This window comes from Pleuronectes platessa, chromosome 13, assembly GCF_947347685.1.
Source record: "Pleuronectes platessa chromosome 13, fPlePla1.1, whole genome shotgun sequence".
In the NCBI taxonomy this organism is placed as follows: Eukaryota; Metazoa; Chordata; class Actinopteri; order Pleuronectiformes; family Pleuronectidae; genus Pleuronectes; species Pleuronectes platessa.
This window is the reverse complement of record NC_070638.1, coordinates 18877371-18899598: the sequence shown is the minus strand read 5'-3', so window position 1 is coordinate 18899598 and position 22228 is coordinate 18877371. Positions and strand designations below refer to the sequence as shown.

General features: G+C 41.8%; 2 protein-coding genes across 3 annotated transcripts; both read left to right on the top strand.

Moving 5' to 3' along the window:
* Nucleotides 1–282: 282 nt before the first annotated feature.
* prmt5 (protein arginine methyltransferase 5) lies at nt 283–7872 on the top strand. Of its 2 annotated transcripts, none has more exons than XM_053437713.1 (16): nt 283–445; nt 738–859; nt 2560–2645; nt 2793–2927; nt 3054–3166; nt 3289–3338; nt 3439–3602; nt 3697–3858; nt 3946–4023; nt 4991–5049; nt 5175–5297; nt 5587–5762; nt 5946–6149; nt 6681–6791; nt 6877–6941; nt 7109–7872. In XM_053437713.1, the coding sequence occupies exons 1-16, from the start codon at nt 348–350 to the stop codon at nt 7259–7261; spliced, it is 1899 nt and encodes a 632-aa protein (XP_053293688.1). In that variant the 5' UTR covers nt 283–347; the 3' UTR covers nt 7262–7872. The 2 variants fall into 2 exon arrangements, with proteins under 2 accessions (XP_053293688.1, XP_053293689.1); XM_053437714.1 differs by having other exon boundaries at nt 284–445; nt 741–859.
* Nucleotides 7873–8007: 135 nt separating this feature from the next.
* Nucleotides 8008–21059, top strand: slc7a8b (solute carrier family 7 member 8b). The gene is made up of 12 exons (XM_053438923.1): nt 8008–8100; nt 9937–10024; nt 12193–12397; nt 13358–13509; nt 14896–15021; nt 16441–16594; nt 17429–17552; nt 17782–17885; nt 18870–18966; nt 19062–19211; nt 19949–20126; nt 20602–21059. Exons 1-12 carry the CDS (start codon nt 8008–8010, stop codon nt 20691–20693), a joined length of 1563 nt encoding a protein of 520 aa, XP_053294898.1. The 3' UTR covers nt 20694–21059.
* The last annotated feature ends 1169 nt before the right edge of the window (nt 21060–22228 follow it).

Sequence of the window (22228 nt, the reverse complement as noted above, 5' to 3'; positions counted from 1 at the left end):
TTTATTATTATTATTAGTAGTAGTAGTAGGCCTACATGAAGTCATCCACTGCTGAGCTCAATATTTACCAACCGAAGATATTGCTGACCATTTATTGTTTCATAATTTAAATTCTCCATAAAAAGTTTGCTCATGAATATTTGTACAATAATTGAAAAACATTGATATAGAAAATAATCAATTGTCGCGATAATTCACGGGCACTGTAACTGTCGGTCTCGTGAAGCCATTTTGGCTCAAAATCATTCAGCTACCCATGCTGCACGTTCGTCTGCGCAGATCCAAGATGGCGTAAGCTTCCTCGAAAGGCGGCGCAACTAGTTGGTCCCGACCATTCGGCTACAATCATGGCGTCCGGCAGCACGGGAGGCAGGCTGTCCTGCGGGAGAGATCTGAACTGTGTGCCGGAGGTAGCTGACACGTTGGCCGTGGTCGCCAAACTTGGGTGAGGATTGAGATGCAGCCTGTGTGTTGCCGTGCGGTGAAAGTGAGGTTAGGAGACGAGGCGCAGCTTTGTTAGCAACATGTCTGTGTGTGCTGATGCTAAGCTAGCCGGTGAATTACCAACACGTGCCCAGGCACAACGATGCTGGACCCCGATGTGCCGTGTCTCTACTCTGCTAAAGCTAACTAGCTAGCTGAGGGGACAGATTATGCTAACATGTGAATGTCTCCTTCCCGGCTAACGCTACAAATCATATTTATATTAGACCCCGTGCTTTCTCTTCTATCTCGAGCAGGTTTGACTTCCTGTGCATGCCCCTGTTCCACCCGAGGTTCAGGAGGGAGTCTGAACTCGAACCCGCGAAATCCCGATCCGGTGCTCCGACCCGCTCGGATCTGTTGCTGTGTGGAAGAGGTGAGTCAGTCCTCACTCAATCCTCTGATGGGACCTGCGCTTCTTTTACCTGCTGCCTAGACTCCTGCGAACAACACACCTCCATGCTGCAAAAGGCCCCATGTAGCACCATGGGTTGATGTTTGATCACGTCGCCTCAATTATAATCATATTCAAAGTTTCCGGTGATAAGTATTTTTCCTCCTGGACTCCAGATCGTGTTGAACCACTCAGATTAACTCCCCTCTCATATCAGCACGTGCACCAGTTGAACATACACCTGTTTTCTATGCCTGATCATTTTGTCCATCATGTTCGGTATACGTTGACATATAATCCTCAGTGCCTGGCTGTCCCGAGGTATAGATCCCCTAGATGAGTCCTCCCAGTGAGGGAGCTAACCAGTTGACTAGATGCTTTCAGACCTGCACTGAACTCTGAGAGGCCTTGGACTTTATTCAGGGTTTCTCAGGCCTCTAGCAAAATCTCTGGAGAATGTCCAAATGAGCCGATGTGAGAACGCAGCAGGAGATCTGTTGGGGGACTCGCAGAGAGCGTCTGTGTGTTGATGTTCTAACACGCAACAGATGCCCAACTGGGGGAAAAAGATAAATCAAATATCTCCGGATGAAAAATCCCAGCCACACATGAAGAAGACACAGCCGAATATGTGAAGATGGTGATAAGGGCCAACACTCCTGTTAAAACGCCATAAAGAAATTTCTGCAGAAGAAATAATATTGCTGCTTTTGGACATGCGCTGAACTCAGTAGATTCTCCTCACTCTGGAGGAGGTGCATGTGTGAATGCAAATGTCACAGCTGTAGCCAATGGATTATCTGCAGAGTTTCTCCACCTGGCCCCCTTGTAGGAAGTCTGCAGAAAGTCAGGAGAAGGAGGCTACACCGAGAGCGAGTGTGTGTGTGGGGGGGGGGTTGATGACGCTTCGAGCACCCAACTGACCCAAAAAAGAAAACGGTGTCAGTCGTGTAGAAGACACCGACAAAGCTGTCTAGAGAGTTTGTGGGGATAAGAGCCGAAACAGGTGTCTGTCAAGAAAATCACGTGATCCCCGCGGCAGAATTAAAACGTCACTTCCTGCCTCTGCCTGCTGCACCCAGCTGCTCCACCTCTTGCCTGAACAGTGTGGAGGATTTGTTGCTGTTGTGAATGTGTCTGTGCAGAAAACCTCCCGCTGTGTCGAGCATGTGTGGAAAGCAAACTGAGGTTAAAGTCCGGGCCCAGTTCTGCACACTAAAAAGCTGACTGAAAGCAGTTCATGTCTGAAAGCGGCTTCTGTCACATTCTCCTTCTGCCGACTTCACCATCGTTCACCAACGCTTTGTAGATTGTGTTGTGAACGGGTCTGAGCGACTCAACATTGTTGTTTTGGTTAAGTTAATTCAAACCATTTTAATATTATTCAAGACAATATTCTTTCATCTCCTCTGCTGGATAAAATCTGGATCCAATTCCATCGATCCTGCTTGTCAACACGAATCAAGAATCTTACAAAATGAGAAATCAAAAGCAAAAAATTCACTCGTATAATCTAATCATTCTCTGGTACATTGTTTTAAATGGCCTATGCTACATGGAAAAGGTCATGGGTGTAAGACATCAATTTGAAGGCATCATAGCCATCGACTCCAGGGATTGACAATAAATGTTCTTATGACCGTTAATATGCTTTTTCAAAATGCCCTCCCTGCTTTGTCTAGATTGGAACACTCTTATTGTTGGGAAGCTTTCTCAATGGATCGACGCAGATGCAGAAATCGAGACAGAACGCAGAAATGCAGAGGCAGTAAGTCTCTCACTTTGAACAACCTTTCTACCTTTTTATTGATTGGAAAATTCAGGTACGAGTGAACTGGAGGTAGTCAGTCTCTTGTCCTTCTTAATTAATGCTCTTCATGCTCTCATCAGTCTTTTTCCCACGTTTTCTCTCTAGGCCCTGACACAGGAGCTCAACTTCTCAGCCTATCTGGGTCTGCCTGTCTTCATGATTCCTCTGAGGGGCCCTCATAATGCCAACCTAGCCCGTCTGCTGCTAAACCACATCCAAACTGGACACCACACGTCAAATGTAAGACACACTCGGTTTAAAAAAACAACACTATATGCTCATGTAGAATGCTAATAAGGTGAGAGAGAGCCAAGACAGGAATCTGAAGCCGTCAGTTAACCACTGTTTTCCTCTGGGTCCGAGTAGTTCTGGATACGTGTGCCACTAATGGCATCCGAGGACATGCGGGAAGACCTGATTGAGAACGAACCAACCAATTCCATCGATGACTCAAGTGTTGATGAGAAGACCTGGAGCTGGTGAGTTTTCCGAAAGTCAATTTCCAGAGCAGCCGAGTGTCCTCTGCATGCTCAAACAGCCATCATTGATTTCCTGATTCCTGTCCTGACTCTTTTTGTTTACTCATCCCTGCTCTTTTTAGGTGGCACTCGATCAGAACCCTTTGTGATTACAACAAGAGGATCTGTCTCGGTAAGAGAGCGCACTGGGAAATAGCTGCCAAGGGCAAAGTTGGTGCCTTAGAAAAGAAAAAAAACTGTTGCTGAAATGTGACTTTATTCTATTCTTGAAGCTATCGAAGTTGGAGCAGACATGCCGTCAGACGCTGTGGTCGATAAGTGGCTTGGGGAACCCATCAAGGCTGCCATACTTCCCACCAGCATCTTCCTGACTAACAAGAAGGGCTTCCCTGTTCTGTCCAAAGCCCATCAAAGAATAATCTTCCGTCTTTTCAAGGTCAATAATGATTACAAGTTGTCTTTTAGAAAATAAACGAATCACACGCCAAATGTGGACGAGTTTTTCATGAAAAAACAATCTCTTTGCACAGTTGGAGGCCCAGTTCATCTTCACAGGCACCAGTCGGCACACTGACAAGGATTTCAGATCTTACCTGCAGTACCTGGAATACCTCAACCAGAACCGACCCGCACCAAATGCGTATGAGCAATTCGCCAGGGGCTACGAAGATTACCTGCAGTCTCCTCTCCAGGTAAAAGAGTGTGTTCATGTAACTGAAATATTTTTCACTTTTTGTAAAAAAAAGATGATGATGATGGAGTTTTTCTCTTCCCTGTAGCCCCTCATGGACAACCTGGAGTCTCAGACATATGAAGTGTTTGAGAAGGATCCTATTAAATACTCACAGTACCAACAGGTAAGACTATATGACAAAGTGGTGACGGCATTACTGAAAATCAGTTTGGGAAATCTGTAGAGGATAAGGTCACAATCCACAAAGAGTTTGTGTCATGCAAGCCTCATATATCCAGAGTACTGTTTTATCTATACATATAAAGTAGCACATCCTCAAAGTTCAGTCAGAAGTAACCTAAACTTGTCATTGAGGTAGAATATCTGATTTAGACCCACACTTAGATCTGTGTAGCTACATAGGATCTTCATGAATTTCCTGTGTATGTTATGACCAGTTCACACAAACATTTGCTGTTTACAAGGTCTCATCTCACATTGTTTGAAATGATTCCAATTCATCAAATGAATGCTGTACTCTACATACTTGGAGATGAAGCAGAGTTTCTTTCCTCCTCGTGTTAAGTAAATTATGAATCACAAAAGCATTCATTATACTCCGAAAACTTACAATCCTCCATATATGGTGACCTTATACAGCCTCTACAGCAGTCATTTAATTCCACTGCTTGTTCATTCACCTAGAGAAAATCTTTCACTTTGAAAAGTGCAGGTTTGTGAAAATCTTAACATCGTAAGGCAGATTGGTTTCCTGCCCTGGCCGTCGGTTTATTGAAGATTGACAGGCTTTTGACACTGATCAGCTATTGGTGGAAGGATGATGGAGACTCAGCAAAGAACTAAACTACAAATTTATTTAACCATTCTTGATTTATGGCAGTTGCAGCCAGTCATCGTTTAAGTTTTTCATTGAACAGGGAGTCAGCATAAATGCTATAGAACATTGCTTGTAGAATTTGCATTTACACATTGTTGTGTTAAATCAGGTTAGATGTGCGGGAAATAAAATGGTATAGGACAATATAATGGACTGTATACACACCACTTAGTTTAAAGGATAAAATGAGTATAAAATTAATTTAGTCTTTATAGGCATGCAACATATTGATCTATCTGCTTTGTCTTTGCAGGCTGTGTATAAATGTCTTCTTGACAGAGTTCCAGAGGAGCAGAAAGACACAAATGTCCAGTGAGTGGAAGAAACTACTTCTATGATTTTTTTTTTTTTTTTTCTTTTTAAGTGCCTCGACTTTTTGCTTTAATAGTGAGAGAAATCGTGCAGCAGTGTTCTCTAATGTTGTCTATTTCACACAGGGTTTTGATGGTACTGGGAGCGGGTCGGGGTCCGCTGGTCAATGCGTCCCTGCGAGCTGCCAAACAGGCAGACAGGAAGCTGAAGGTGTATGCTGTGGAGAAGAATCCCAACGCTGTAGTCACGTGAGTAAATTATTACTGCTCCTAATGTCCCTAAACACGTCTTTTGAATGCTGAAATATACCACCTACATAAGAAAATTATGACACACAAACACTTTTATCAGTTGTGCATGGCAATGGATTATATTGTGATCAGATAACAAAATGATGGTATTAAATCATCCATTTGTGATTGATGGTCTGCCATGGAAGGAGAAAATGATTGTATACTATTGTGTATAGTGACATTTTTTAATCCTCGTGGAATTTCCTGCAGTTTTAACCTAAAGTTTTCCCTGTAACTTGTTCAGGCTGGAGAACTGGCGCTTTGAGGAGTGGGGTGAACAGGTGACCGTGGTGTCATGTGACATGCGAGATTGGGCAGCACCTGAGAAAGCGGACATCATTGTCAGCGAGCTGCTCGGATCGTTTGGCGACAATGAACTCTCCCCTGAGTGCTTAGACGGAGCGCAGCACTTTCTCAAAGGTAAGCCACTGTTCCATGTATGCGTTGTAGCTGCAGAGTCATCGAACGCAGAGCACATTTGGATATTTGCCACATCAAACAATGTCGATAGCGTTTGTCATCCTCCATTACCGTCCATGCTTGCTTGCGTCTCAAATCTCTATCTCTTTCCCCCTCACGCTCACCTCCTCATGTCACCTTCAGACGGCGGCGTCAGCATCCCCTGCTCCTACACGTCCTTCCTGGCTCCCCTGTCCTCCTCCAAGCTTTACAATGAAGTACGCAACTGCCGGGAACGTGACAAGGACCCCGAGTGCCACTTTGAGACGCCCTACGTAGTGCGCCTCCATAACTTCCACCAGTTGGCTGAGCCCAAACCGTGCTTCACCTTCAGACACCCCACATCAGGTAGATAAACACACACCACACTCAACTTTTTCAAATTGGCTGCTTTCAGACAAGCACTGCAGATTTTCATTTCCAGATGTGCTGTGTGTGAGAAGGTAAAGTCAGTTGTTGAGGACATTTTCCTGGGAGTGAGTGGGCAATGTTTCTAACACGCAACGGATGCTAAACTGAAATTGGAAAGACTTCCAAGCTGATTCGAGAGCTTTTGGAGAAGAGGGCCAACACTGAAGTTGATAAGCTGTAAACAGAATCTGTGGATTTCCACAACAGAATTCAAACACCATGTTCTGCCTCTTGCACGCTCTCCCCAGGCGCCAACCCTGGTCTGAATGTTTATTTCAGAAATGTACCTGCTGTTTTGAAAGTGTCCGAAACAGCCATCTCCTGTTGTGTTTTTCATCTGTCAAAGGCAAATAAAAGACCCCATTTTCAAGACATTTTTCAGTGTTGTCTGTCCATGTCTGAAAACAGCTTTAGAAAAGTATAAACCATAATACCATATGAATATGTTGACCCCTGTCTTTCTTTCAGATATGAACAATAACCGGTATCAGTGCCTCAGATTCTCAGTGGGTTGTAACACAGTGCTTCACGGCTTCGCTGGCTACTTTGAAACCACATTGTACAAAGATGTCACACTAAGTAAGTCGGCTTAATAAAGAGGAAAGGCTTCTGTGTTAACAATTATTTTTTTTATTATAATATTGTAATTTTTTGTTTGTTTCAGGTATAAAACCAGAAACTCATTCACCCGGAATGTTCTCCTGGTTCCCCATCCTCTTCCCCCTCAAAGTGAGTTAAAGACACTTAATTAATTTACCTTTTTTATTTTGAACTTTTTTAGAATATAGGACAATATGCTAAATATCCCTTGTATGTTTGAAGGTCTTCTGCACAATCTGATAAACATGTTTAAAGGTTAATAAAACATTTTTTCTGTACTCCTCTCCTTTTAATAGCAACCCATTGCCGTAGCCAAGGATGATGATGTCACGGTGAGATTCTGGCGCTGCAACAACGGGAAGAAGGTGTGGTACGAATGGGCCGTGACTGAACCCTCCTGCTCAGCCATCCACAACCCATCAGGACGCTCCTACACCATCGGCCTGTAAAGATGACAGACGAGCACCCTCACCAAGCGTATACTCATTTGTGTTTCCGTACGACTCTGTGGCAGTTTAAGTTGGGCGGCCTGGTTCTTTTTTATACACGCGGTTAAAACCTGGACCTGAGCTGAGAGCCCTCTGTCAGTCTGGTCTGGGTTATAAAACAACCATTGGTAGCACCTTTTGAGCTAGAAGTGAAAATAAATTATTGGTTAAACCATATATTTTTATTTCTGTGTTCTCTGAGTATTGCCATCTTCAGCTGACAAGTCGTATCACCTGTACACAAAGTTGTTGCTGTGGCTCGTTGAAATTAGGTCAAACACCTAGCCAGTGGTTTGTTTGCTGTGTCGTCCCCCACCCCCCCCCCCCCCCCTCTCCTGTTCTGTGTATGCACTCGTACACTCTCAGTCCATCCAAACATTTCTATGCCTTATCCAATTCACATTCCATACTGCATCTTACATACTGACAAACACCCTTTTGGTCATCACTTGGGTTAGAAGAAGGTTGCCGTTCAGGTCACATCACATTGTTCCGGGACTGTCTCTTCATACCTTGATTTTGTTATTTCTTGATGTTTGAACCCCTGTCAATAAAGAAAGCACTGTAATGTTCTTCAAACTCTCTGAACGTTCTTGGGATGGGAAGAGTAGAAAATTGTGAATAATGTTCGAATGACAACACTGCAAGATTATATTGTTAAAATGGAAGTACAACATAAATAGTCAGGGTTGTATTTTGTCCAGTAGATGTCGCCCTTTGACACTTCACCCATGCTTCTCAGCTACTCTGTACCGCTGTTTACCATTACTTGCCTCTATGACCTCGGTTCCCAAACTGGGGTACATGTACCCCAAGGGGTACGCGAAGTGGTTCAGGGGGTACGTGGGGAGAACATTTTATCTGCATTTTCAAAGTGAAAAAGCCCATTACATTTTCAAACTGAGCTATAAATAATCGTGCAATATTAAATAGTCTGAATAGCCAACTTGCATTGCCAAAAATACCCATATTCAGCAAAATAATTACACTGCCAAAAAAAGTTACAGGTAGGTTAGTGACCGTTAGTCAAAACTAGGGATGAGCATAATTAATCGACAATCTATTAATTGATCCTTAAGAATTTCGTAGATGACATTATTTTGTCATCTACGATTATTATAAGTCCTGAAATCCCTGACAATTTCAAAGTTTCAAGTGTTATAGGCTGTATACGTGCGTCGGGGGTGGGGGGGGGGGGGGGTACGTAGCTGGAGATTGAATGTCTGAAGGGGTACGAGACTGTAAAAAGTTTGGGAACCACTGCTCTATGATATAAGGCGCCACAAGCACACCCCCTGTCTGGTCATATGTTAACCATAATAAGACCAGCTGTTAGCATGTGTCAAACTGCATTTGATGGACAACCAGTGCTTGTATGTGCAATACAACATGACATTTCGGTAACACTTTTGAGGACGAATTCTTGTTTTCTGGAAATTTTTATGTAAAAGTGTCAAAAAGTAATCTGATCACAAAGAGAGTAGGGGAGTTCCCATTATTAAAGATTATACTGCTGTTTTAAGTTTAGTATTAATTTTAGTTATAGTTTAGTTGACATTTTGAAGGGAATATTTGTCAGAACTGCAAATGGGGTGCTAGCCATGGACGTTATGTTGAAGTCCAATACACACTGTGAAAGCAGGAGTGCAAGGGATCAGGTGATGTCACACTGCCTACAGCCAACCTAATTATACACACCACCAATTAGGAACAAGTCATTTTATTTTGTGTTAATTTGTGTATCAGACTTTATATAAAAATCATTTTAAAGACAGTATTCAAGAGTAATCTCGTCATAATAAGACGTGTGTAGTTTTTTTTATATATTTTAAAATGTGTTACCATTGAGGCCAGTGTGAACTCGCTCCTACACACTATGTGCACCTTTAATTTATCAATGAAAGAGACGTCTGCTCCTCGCTGCAAGGGGCGGGGCCCTCAGGCGTGCTGCGCTGATTGGTGGAAAGCAACCACCTTTTCTATATATGGCCGGTCAGCTGGATGCTTTTCTGTTGTCTCTCTTGTCGCGGCCACGGGAGAGGAGCCTCATGGCCGACATGAACCCCACGGTCACTTAACATCGAGCTTCTCTTCCCACCACGTCACAGCTGCTGCTCCCAAGGACCTTGTCAATAAAGTTCCATTCAGGGAAACTAAGCGCACGAGGCTCCTGCCGGTGATGAGTTAATTAGAAGTTCGTGTCGGTAAGTTAACACAACAACTGGCTTTAATTCTCAAATAAATCAGTGAGTTTAAACTTGAACATTTAGTTTTTTGATATGATTGAGTTATGTTGTGGTAACAGGGGTTTTAAAGTGTGTGTGTGGTCACTGTATAAAAACGTCAGGTGCACGCTGAGTTGCTGAGGCTCATTTGAGCTTCACTGCAGCCGACTGGGAAGATGGAATCCGCCTCCAGCGATTTAATCTTGTATTTTTCTGTAAACAATGCCACGTGTGTCGGTAGGTTACAGGAGAGGAGGCGCGGCCCCGGTTCCCTGGAGCACAGAGGGGGACACACCGGGCAGGATGAGCGAGGATCCGAGGAAAAGGAGCATCAGTGGAGGAGCAGGAGGAGGTGGAGGAGGTGCAGGAGGTGCAGGAGGAACAGCTGACCCGGAGCCGCCCGGATCTCAGTGTGGTGAGGGCAACGATACAGGTGAAGGCTCCGGGGTGGCTCTGAAGAAACAGATCGGCCTGGTCAGCGCCTGTGGCATCATAGTGGGTAAGTCCACCGACAGGTGAACGGCACTGTTCGCCCCATGGCAGTGAAGCAGACACGACTTCAAGTTCAACTCAAGTTTGAGACACAGCTCAAGTGTCCCAGCATGTTAAACACCAGGACTCTAAAATGGAGGAATGGAACGCAGCCATCACCTTTTTGTTTTTTGGTCGTTCGAATGTTTGTTTGTTTGTAAGCATGATTACACAAAACATTGTGGAAGGATGCAGTCTGGGTCAGAGAAGAACCCTTTCAATTATAGCGTGATCCAGATCAGGGGCCAGATCCCCAAAAATGTTTCACTTTCTTCAACATTTTTTTGTTTTTCCAAGAGAATAATTCCTGGATCTTGATTCAAATAAACAGGCATTTTTAGGGTACTGTTATCTATGTGGGGGGGGATTTGTGGGCCATTTTTTACACCTGTGCTTTTCCTGGCGACAAAAATTAGGTCTTATTTAAGATGCCATCCACTATCTAGTAAAGTTAACCATTGTGACACACACAGATGAATGTTCATGTATTTTTTTTCATGTTCAAAGAAAATGCAGCTGAACCGAATTGTAAATCAGTTGATTGTACTGCAGGCTAAGTTGTCCGGACTGAAATCTCTCCCGTATCGACTTTCCATTCATCCTCATTCTTGCCGTGAACTGCTGAGCCTGCGTCTTGCATGTGCTCATTCATAGACGCCACCATGTTTCCAGGCAAATGTTGGCAGTCATGAATCCTCCTCGGTCCCTATATACCACCTCCTACACATGCAGGAAAAAAAAACTCAATAAAAAGCAATCCCTCTAATGGGCGTCCATTCCAACATTGTTGAGAGTGAAATTTCCATCACCATCAGAAACAATGGTTAAGTGTGGTGCTGCATCACTGAGAAGAAACGACTGTACAGTGAATTTTGTGTTGGCTCCCATTGTGATGTATTGAATAATGGATAATTTTTTTAAAGGCCAAATTCATCAGAATTAGCACCCTTGCAACTGGAAACAAGAAGCAGAAACTGGACCAGTTACCAGAACAAATGATCTTGGATTAAGTGAACAATCCTCTGACGAATTTATGTGCAAAATTAGCAGCTTTCAAAAGACCATATTCTGACAGAGGCCATGTTTTTCACGCAAGTTTCATGGCCAGCGAGTTAAAGGCTAAGAGGTTGAAACTCGTTCAGATGAGAATTTGAAGGAGATGCCTTGTTGCTATTGTGGAGCATTTTTCATCTGATTGTGATGAGTTAGTGAAACTCCTCGAGCCATTTCAGGTCATGACAGTTAATTAAAAGGAAGAGAACATATTTAGGATGTTTAATGTTGAAGCAGCGGATGTGTCTTACAACTTTTAAAACAAAATCCCTAAGCTGCAAAGCAACTTCGAGCTCAAAGCTACGTATACCCCCCCACCCCCCTCTGCTTGAGCTCTTTGAACTGTATGTAGTCCTGGGGATTTTCCCAACCTACTGCTGTGAGCACTTTTTAAACGCACTCTTTGCAAGGAGATAAACCTTGGTAACCAGCTGAGTAACCGTGTGTGATGTTTATTCAATAATTTAGAGTGGCCCTCCAAGGATGTTTGAAAAATTGAAACGGCCCTCGGTTGAAAAACTTTCCCCACCTCTGATGGATGCTGCTTTTTTTTAATACATTGTCTCAAAATCTAATGTCAGTCTCTTCTTATGGGGCTTCAGCAAAATAGACATCAGGACCTTTACACAGCACATGTCTGTCATGACATGATGGGCACATACTGGGATCATCTCATTCTTTAAAGTGAACTAAGGGAGATTTGTTTGGCCAGTTAAAGTGTAGGCTCTGACTCCTCAAACATCCATATTATGGTTTGGGTTCTTCACAAAACGTCTGTGTTTTCCAATTTCAAATGTGAATCACAGGATATGTTTCATATGACTGAGAATTGCAGCTTTTATTTTATGGTCTACGTTCAGCCTCTGTGGTCTAAGGATTATTTTCATTTGTTACTTCCACTGTTGGTGAACGTATCATGAACGCAATACACATCTTCTGATTATCTTTATAGATAATGATGGATGGATGATGGAAGTATTGTTTGTTAGTTGAAGTGTAGATTTTTTACTAATCTCGAGAGCTTCTGTATCTTACTGAGTTGTTCTATATCTATCTGTCTGTCTGTCTGTTTGACTCACCCAGGAAACATCATTGGATCTGGGATCTTTGTGAGTCCGAAGGGCGTCCTGGAGAATGCCAGCTCAGTGGGTGTTGCCCTGATCGTGTGGGTCTCCACTGGAGTCATCACGGCTATTGGAGCTCTCTGCTATGCAGAATTAGGCGTGACCATCCCCAAGTCTGGGGGAGACTACTCCTATGTCAAAGACATATTTGGAGGACTGGCTGGGTGAGAAGCAACTGTCTAATTATCAGAATAAGATCAAAGCTCTTATATGTAGGATTTACAAAATTTGGCTTTGGTGTCTCTAAGCATAGCTGCAGCAAAGATAGGATGTTGGGACATTGAAAGCATCATACAGCTCATACTTTAACCTGGGATTCATACTTATCTGCTTCAGAAGCTTTTCTAAATTTATTATAACAGTTCAAAACTGTAAGAATGTACTTAACAATAAAGTCTCCACTAAGACCATGCAATCCCCTTGTGTCAAATCTAGCTGCACCTGATTGAAGTGAAAATGTCGCAATGTTAAAGAAAGTGGTGAACAAAGGAATTCTTGGTGTGGATCTGATCCAGATCCACGCCAAAGTTGACTGAGTTCTTCCCTGACGCGTTCTGCATCTGTCCACCAAGCTTCGTGGACATTTTTTAATGTTTTCACGTTTTCGTCTTCTGATTTTTCGTCACCTCACTCCAGCACTGTGTTTTATGAAGTTTTGATGTGCAAGCTTTTGTAAACGTTCTCAAATAGTTTTTAAAGGGAAGTATGTAAAATATGGAGTGCTCTATAAGATAACAAGGTTTTGGCAAGCCTATTGTAATTCATGAGTTTTACTGTAAACTCCTGTCACACTCCCACCCTCACCGTCATGCCCACCATATCATTAAAGCGTCCAGCTTCATCATTGACCCAGATCCACTCTTTACTCCCGTGTGTATCAACAATGCTCATTACATTACATTAATGTAATGTAACAACAATGCTCCAATGCACTTTTGTCATGTACTGAGCTGATATGCTTAATACCCTTTTGTTTTGCATTTCATGTTCAATAGTAAGGGCAGTTCTTGTCTTACACAATGCTATGCTTGTGGGGTGTGTGTACAGTTGTATTTGCTTACTGGTGTGTGACAGAAATGTGTTTCCATGTCCCATTAACCCCGACTCCCTGTGTTGTCTCTCAGGTTTCTGCGTCTGTGGATTGCCGTGTTGGTTATTTACCCCAGTAACCAGGCTGTGATCGCTCTCACCTTCTCCAACTACATCCTGCAGCCTCTGTTCTCCTCCTGCCTCCCTCCGGAGAGCGGCCTCCGTCTGCTGGCTGCGGTCTGCCTCTGTGAGTGACCAATACAACTCAAGATTGAACTGCTGTTGGTTTAGGCAGTGCACTGACGGAGACAGATCTTGAAGTAACATTGTGGCGCGTCCTTTGAAAGATAATGTCAGGCATCGTATTTATGAGATTTAAGGCATATTTTCCAGAGTTTTTTTTTTTTTTTTTTTAACCTCCAAGCAGGTTGTTTTCACCCCTGTCTGCTGGCAGGATTACGTGAACTCTGGAAATTAAATTTCCCAGGGACTTTGCTGCTGGACATGGGCCAGATCTGGACAAAGTATCAGATCCATCCATGAACTATTTTTCATTTACTTTAATATTGTGCGAGATGTTGGACCTTTTCACCAGTTTCCCATGAAATGTCCTTGATTTTGATGAAAAAATCCTGGCACATTTAGGGGACTTGGCAGAAGTATTTGCTAAAATTTAAGATAAGATAATTTGAACTTGACATTTTGGAACAAATTTTGCAGTTTGAAATAAAAATAATTAAAGCTTAATATACAAGCCTGCGAATTTCCGCAAAAAGAAGAGTTGCATTATGGGTAGTTAAGGAGCTGGTTAAAACTCTGCTGTGTGGGTGGTGCTGGTGTATGTACAAGTTACACTCTAACAGCCAAAGCAATATTTGTGGAAGGTTTCAGAGGAATTCCAGAGAAAGGGCCACAATACAAATACTGGCTTTGTTGCCACCTTGTTATGGAAAGTTCAACACACTTAAGTGAGGAGATTCTAAATCCTTCACTTCGGGGCTTTTATTGATCTTTGGATAATGTGTAATCTGGACACTGTTTTGTGTTTTTCAACCAAAATATGAGCTTTTCTGATCCGTTTGACATTCTGTAACTGATCTTCAACATAAGTTGATCTCAAAGGCTTAAAATAAACTGCCAGTGAGCCCAAATGAATTAAGGTATGTTAAATATCTAGGGCAAAACAAATCTTGAGTGTGACAGAACTAAGCACATGGTCATGTTCATTTTAAACTGAAATCACATCCTATCTTGTCACATATCAGTTTTATCCTAAGATTTGTCATTAAGGGACAATTATTTTGATGTTTTGAGACAAAAACTTAATTTATTTCAAAACAATGTCCCTGTTTATATTATTAATTTGCCAATATTTTCTTTTGCATGCTACATAATCTTAAAGCCTACACTCTTCTATATTGTGTTCACGTTCTTTAATGTTTTCTGGAAATCTCTGCAGACTCTTAACTTTTAAACTTTTATTTTGTTGCACTTTATCTACGGGTCATGTCGTTATGTGGGGTTATACAGACTAGAAAATCTGATCCACACTAAACATTAGTAAATGGAAGAACTAGAAAAAACAAATATCATTCCCAAAACCTGATGTCATATTGTATCTTGCTGTCGTCAGTGTTTTTGACCTGGGTAAACTGCTACAGTGTGCGCTGGGCAACATGTGTACAAGATGTCTTCACCGCTGGCAAGCTCCTGGCCCTGGGTCTCATCATCATAATGGGCGGTGTCCAAATCTGCAAAGGTAGGATTCCTCCCTCTTTGTTGGCTCTTTGAACATCTGTCCGTCGTCCATCTTGCTCTCTTATCTACATCCACACTAATACATTTTCATTTTTAAAATTACGTTTTAGAGCTTAAATGATCCTTGTCCCCACGAATGTGTAAGCTGTGGGTCAGTATCAATCTCTCTCCATAATAACCCCTGAAAACATATCTCATGTCACCATTCATCTAAACCAAAGGCAGCCAGTTGCTTACTTACACCAAATACTATGAACGAGGAACGACAGGCATGAAAACAAATTTTTTTTTTTTCATTTGATTGATGATACGGTGTCTTTTACTAAATGTTCACAACTTTACCGCTGGTAGTAGAGTTCACCTACTGCTGTAGGTGAATGCATCATCTTTTTCAAATGTCTCAGAGTTGACAGAGTTTTCAAGCTATAATGGGGTCAGCTATGTTTAGGCGCTCAAGAACTCCAGAGTAGTGTGGATTGCAGGCGTAATGTTGCAACAGTGACTAGCATATAGTAGAGTGGATGTATCCTTAGGGGAGTTGTTACTTTTTTTTATTTTATGATTTTGTCTTGTTTTTTCATAAAGAAGCAGTGTAAACTTTGTTTGAATATTATCTTCAAAGTATTTACATTGCATAAGGGGAGAAGTCATTTTGCATTAAATAATATGTAATTTTTTCATCTTATTTCTGTTTAATCATCTTATCATCCCTCTTTATTTGTCTTGACTCCACTTTGGAAAAAACTGTTGAGACATGATGAGAGAAAAGAGGGAAACAGTTTTTGACGCAGCCACGCTCCAGCTACCATCACATTTTAGTCCCCTTGTGGCTTTCACAGGATTAATGATCACAACATGAAAGAGATTACAGTCCCTCGTACTGCTTCACACCACTCAAAATACACCCTCACGCAAACACAAACAGACACACACACCACCAGCCCCAGCCGCACACTCACTTAGCCCCATCAATCCCACTGGGACCGAGGCTGGAGATGTAGTTTAATTAATATGGCTTGTACAGAGATTTGACCTTGTTCAAATCTGGTATTACTATGTTAATATTATGTGTCAATGTTAAAATATTTGCTGGTCTGAACGGTTTTAAAATGATGAATGATATTATGGTTTAAAATGTTTGAATTGCGCTCTGCAGCAGGATGATCTTTGCATAGGAGTTGCCAGGAATGAGATATCTTTAAAAATGCATTATCTAATTTACTCTAACCTAATTTAATTTGGATTAAAAAAAAAAGAGTCTTTCATAACCAGTAAGTGCTTTATGAAATCAAATAGTTTTTAGGACAAATGTTGGATATTGTTTGGTGCCCTCTGCTGCTCAGATTGTGTTGGTGCAAAGCAGTTCACATCAAGTCGGATTTGATTCAGTGAGTCTTTTATCATGTTCTTTGATTGACAGGTCACTATCACTGGTTGGAGCCAGTTCACGCCTTCGAGACGTTCCGTGACTACGATGTCGGTCTGATAGCTCTGTCCTTCCTGCAAGGCTCGTTTGCATATGGAGGCTGGAACTTCCTCAACTACGTCACAGAGGAGCTGGTCGACCCAAACAAGTAACACAAGCACTTCTTAAACGCTGCCTTTATTCCAATATCATTTAAGTTTTATTTATTTGCACAAAATACGATAGGGGTGGGAGTGTAAGTTGTGTTAAAACAACATGCAAAACAATGGAAAAAGGAAAGCAATGATGGAATAAACATTTGATGTCTAATCTGCTCACAGGGATTAAATACAGAGAGGGTCACAATATTCACAATCAAAGCTCATCAAATATGCGTTAAAGCTCATTAACTCTTGAGGCGAAGATTGTGTTTCAATGATTGTGCTTATTCCATAACTAAGATTCTGTGTGTGAGTTGTTCTAAACAGTGCGTGTAGATCACTGAATGTATGAAAAGGTCCACTGTCACATCAGATACATAAAGGTAAAAAAAAAAGCATGCATATTTAATACGTATGTTAGTAATTGAATATCTAAATAAGGGAAGTGTTGGACTGAGTCCATGGATCTGACTACTAAATGTACTTTAACTGAATATATTTATCAAGAAAGGATCCTAATTATGTTGGAAATATGTGGAAGTTTTAAGAGGATTTTATTTAAAACTGAGAATTAGATCTAGACAAATTGATTCATCAACATTTAGATTAAAGTTGGGTTAAAGCGTTCTCCACTTTTAGCTATAATCATAACAGAGGTCACTACAAGTTATTACATTTTCAAATTATTCATCTATTTTAACAAATCATATTTCCAATTGTGTTCCCAATGTTTGACATGTTGAATCATAGGTTTCCTAAATTTTTCTATAGGAACCTCAAACTTCTGTCGCAGAAATAAAGCTTCATGGTACATTAACCATTATCCTGTGTGTTCTCCTCAGGAATCTGCCTCGTGCCATCTTCATCTCCATCCCTGTGGTCACTTTTGTTTATGTCTTTGCCAACGTAGCGTACATCACAGCCATGAGCCCCCAGGAGCTGCTGGCCTCCAATGCTGTCGCAGTGGTGAGGAAAACTGTCACCCTGTTCTGAGTGAACGTGCTGTTACACATTTAGTTAATGTTTGCATGTATTAGCATAATGCCTCTGACTCTCATTCTTTTACACTCGGCCTGGAAATCAATAGGTCGCTGTTGCTACGTGTGTTTTAACAGTGAATCTGTTTTATACTCCTCCTCCTCCTCCTCCTCCTCCCCCCCCCTCCTTTCTCTCTCTCTATTCATATTTCTCCCAGACATTTGGAGACAAATTGCTAGGACATATGTCATGGATCATGCCCATCTCCGTGGCACTGTCCACCTTCGGGGGAGTCAATGGCTCGCTCTTCACGTCGTCGCGGTCAGTTGCTTCTTGTTTCAGCTTCTGTGACCACTGTGCCTCTTTTATGGGCTCATTCCAATTCTGATATGGTTCAGATGCACACAGAGAAACTGGTTAGGCAGGTCGGGAACAATGAGCTGAACGGGAGTACAATGCTTCAGCAGCGTAATCTCTTGGGTCACAAGCTGGATTTCAGATTATAGGGAAAGTAGCTGAGTGGGGAATTGTTTGTCTGTAGAAGATAGAGCCTGACCGATTATATAGTAATAGTAATTTTTTCTCTATTTTTGAAAAAGTACATGCTGATGGAGGAAGGTAGTGATAAATGTCACCAAAAGTACTTCAATTAAGTTGAATTTAAGCAAAGTTGAAACAGATTCACAGAAATAAATGTTGCATGTTTTAATATATCTGTTTCCTACCATCATTGTTGTGGAAATCATTGTTCATAATTATTGTGAGAAATAATTAACATTTACGTGATCGGACCGTCTCTTCACATTTATTATTAAAAGGTGATCTTTGCAACCTTGTTATTCAGGAAGTTTGTATCAAACAAGTAGCCCTTCGTACTACTCAGTACCTTTTTTGAAGTAGCTCTTAGTTTCAAAAAGGTTGGTGACCCCTGCCGTAGACCATCGGGGCATGGCGGCGGTGAAAAAAAAAGGGGGGTGTACAAAGCTATTATGCTATGGTTTTACTGGTCTGGCCCACTTGATATCAAAGTGGGCAGTATGTGGCCCCATAACTAAAATGAGTTTGCCACCCCTGCTTTAGACCATAATGCACTGTGATGGGGTTTTTGTGACATGCAGGTCTGCTTAGCGGTGTATCCACACAGTGTTTTTATGACATTTCTAGACCTCCTTTTGTTCAGCTGAAACTCTGATTGACTCCTCTGCCAGTAGAGGAGTTTGCCCCTCAGCTTGAGGGAGTGCACGCTACACGAGCACCATCTGGCTCTGCTCTCAGCATTTAATTGTCTTCGGTTCTGTCTCCCAGGCTGTTTTTTGCAGGAGCAAGGGAAGGCCATCTCCCACGTCTGTTGGCCATGATTCATGTCACACGCTGCACTCCTATTCCGGCCTTGGTGTTCACTGTGAGTCATGCCACACTGGCTTTAGACAAAACTACATTATGTCCTTTGCCCTCTGCCCTTGCAACCAATACTAATATTGACCTCACCACATTCAGGTTGCCACATCTCTGCTGATGTTGTGCACCAGCGACATTTACACCCTCATTAACTACGTGGGCTTCATCAACTACCTCTTCTATGGCATCACTGTTGCTGGGCAGATTGTGCTGCGCATCAAACAGCCGGACATGTATCGACCCATCAAGGTACAGTCTTGTGACAACAGGCATATTGGCAACACACTATTTTCACAAGGAATACAATCACCACGCACTCTGTGAGGAACGCCTGCTTTTTCATCATATTATACAATCAACCAATCATGTGGCTGCAGGTGTATACAATCATGTAGACATAGGTCAGGAGCTTCAGTGTATGTTCACACATGAAATGAGGAAACAATGAGCAACTTGAGTATTTCTGAAAGTGCAACTGACAAATCTGCAGAAATGATGTGATGTGATCTTGTCAGTAAAGAGAGGCTCTAAGGCCGTGGACAACCAACTATTAACATCCAACAAGTCAGAAGGGGCGGAATGAATCAATGAACTGTACATCTGCTATGAAGAAAGATTTTAAAAATTTGAAAGTGTCGTCAGCTGAGTAAGTGGTCATTCATATAGGGACATCTGGTAATACCAGGTCTGAAGATTATTCATTTTGGCCAAACCTGATCTGGTTAAACTTTGATTTATGAGCAATTTATTCACAAATCCTTTAATTGGATATTTGCTCTTTACTTTTGGGTCAATGCTGACATCCAGGCTGCACAGACCGAGGACATGAAATATGTCACTGATGCCACATTTTTCATCAGAGTTCAATGTTAAGCCTGTTTTCTCTACAGAAATCTGTTTAACTTGACATCTGATTTGAACTGAATTGATGAATGAATGTTTGATCCCTCCTCCTTCTCCTCCTCCTCCTCCTCCTCTACTTCTAGGTGAGCCTTATCTGGCCGGTGATCTACCTGCTGTTCTGGGCCTTCCTGCTGGCCTTCTCCCTCTACTCTGAGCCTCTGGTCTGTGGTATTGGACTGGCCATCATGATGACCGGCATCCCAGTGTATTTCTTTGGAGTCTACTGGGAAAACAAGCCTCAGTGTTTTGATACTATTATTGGTAAGGCAGCACACTTCACTTTAACGGTTCAGAGTTGAGGCGAAGTATTTTGGATTCTTTGGTTTAGAACATCTTTTGATACCAGAACAATATATGGGGAAATTAACAAGGCTTAGATAGTTTTGTAAGCAATTGCAATAAACACCAACCAGAAATAATGTTCATACAGTTTAACTGTTGTGTCCTAAGCTCCTTTTAGACAGGCACTGAACTCCTGACATTCTCCTGGGGGGGGGGCTGTATATGAGAACAAATGTCCGAGTGACATCTCCTTTCTCTGGAGTTTCTCTGTCAAGGGCCTTGTACAAATTCTGCAGAATGTCCCAAGGAGCCGTTGTGAAGCCACAACAGGAGATAATTCGCAGAATTTACTGTGAGCGAGTGGTCATGTAAATGTTTCTAAACCGCGACAGACACAAAAACAAACCATTATCTCATCTAAAAATGATTTCCCTGTTCTCTCATTTGATTTCAGGTAAAATTACTCTTCTGTGCCAAAAGCTCTGCTCAGTGGTCTATCCAGACATGGTGGGGGGGGAACCCGACACCCCATGTAGCGCCAAATAAAGCCGGTGCTGGGGAAGATTGATAAGACCCTCAAATATCTTAACTGAACATGTGGACAGACACTTCCTCTCTTTACTCGGATGTGGATTAACGGTGGGAAAAGGATGCCTGGAGGAAGACTCCTAGGAGGATGAGTGTACTTAGTCACTGAATGGAAATGTTAACACTGAATATGTTCTACAGCACTGGACTTTATTACCCTGTCATTGACCGGCCCCGGTGTTTGAGATGAAATATCACATTGAATGGAAATAAGTTGGTTTTCATTGTCGTATTTAAATAATTTCCACTCTGTTTGTGTTGAATGATGTGCTGTTTGTCATTTGTGAGTCTTGGATCCAGAGAAAGCCAATATTTAAATGTGTCTTCATAAACCCATTATAATCAAAGTAGGAAATATGTCATTCTTCTTCTTATCTGTTGTTTATTTTGACCCTCAGTCAGTTATTTGTTGGCTGGGTTGTATCTGTTCGATAACCCAAAAATGAAACTTGGAAGGATGTAGTGTCGGTCAAGGAGGAACCCAATCACTTTTGGTGTGAATCCTAGGATTCTTTTGAAATGTCTGTTTTTATCAGAAGAATTCATTTAAGCCATTTGGGTCACAATGGATATAAGACATATGGACTCAAAAAAAAGGTTTTGCTTTAGGGAGAGAAGGTTTATTACTGACTGATCACTGGCTGTTTATTTTACATTTACTCGTATGAAATAAGTTTTTGTTCAGGAAATACGTTTTTGGTGTTTCCAAAGTCCTGCAGCTCTTTAGCATTAAGGAAACAAGCCACACGTGTGAAGAAAAAGCACAAGATGGTTTGTGTATTTTCAAGCACTATATATCAAAACTTCTCTTTAGCGCATCGCAGATATATATTTAGTGAAAACATATCTATTCTCTTCAATCGTACGATTATCTCATATTTTTGATAGACAGTAAGAAACTCTAAATATTGTGGTGCACTGTTGTCTTCGTGTGTCAGTGTTGTTTGTGGGGTTTACACAATGCAGTGGTATCTGCTGCACCTCATCAATGTTTCATCCACCTGTTGGATCACCCGACGTAGAAAGGGCTGAGCCGAAGAACAAGTGAGCGATCAAATTGCGGAAGTCACAGGAAGGAATGACAGGTCTAGGTGGGTTAACACGTCACAGTAACGCTGATATGACAGGGAAGAAGGGGATCATGCTTTCAAAATAAAGGCCAATAATACTCTAGTCCATTCAAATGTTTAAGTATTGCGTAAATACCTAAACCATACGATGAGTCAATTACATGTAGAAGTATATGCATGAGACTTTACTTACATTTTGACTAGATTGACCGTTAACCACCCAATATGCATTTCCCTAAATTACTTCAGATTAATCAATAAACCCAGATGAACTGCCACAGTAAACCTCGGCTTCCCAGAGTCCGTAAATGTGGTTTAAATGAGCCAATGCTGACTACAGATCAGTTTTAACCTTTATTTTATTACAGTGGATGGATGGAGTGTATTGAATCCCACAGACTGGGAAATGTATGTGCTACAGCA

What these genes read in the sequence shown, in the direction of transcription:
- prmt5 (XM_053437713.1), top strand. Translation starts at nt 348, where the DNA reads ATGGCGTCCGGCAGCACGGGAGGCAGGCTGTCCTGCGGGAGAGATCTG. An exon ending in CTGGACACCACACGTCAAAT is followed by an intron (nt 2,928 to 3,053) that starts GTAAGACACACT and finishes GGGTCCGAGTAG; the next exon opens with TTCTGGATACGTGTGCCACT. An exon ending in AGCGCAGCACTTTCTCAAAG is followed by an intron (nt 5,763 to 5,945) that starts GTAAGCCACTGT and finishes TGTCACCTTCAG; the next exon opens with ACGGCGGCGTCAGCATCCCC.
- slc7a8b (XM_053438923.1), top strand. Translation starts at nt 8,008, where the DNA reads ATGTCGCCCTTTGACACTTCACCCATGCTTCTCAGCTACTCTGTACCG. An exon ending in GAGCTGGTCGACCCAAACAA is followed by an intron (nt 16,595 to 17,428) that starts GTAACACAAGCA and finishes TGTTCTCCTCAG; the next exon opens with GAATCTGCCTCGTGCCATCT. An exon ending in TCGCTCTTCACGTCGTCGCG is followed by an intron (nt 17,886 to 18,869) that starts GTCAGTTGCTTC and finishes TCTGTCTCCCAG; the next exon opens with GCTGTTTTTTGCAGGAGCAA.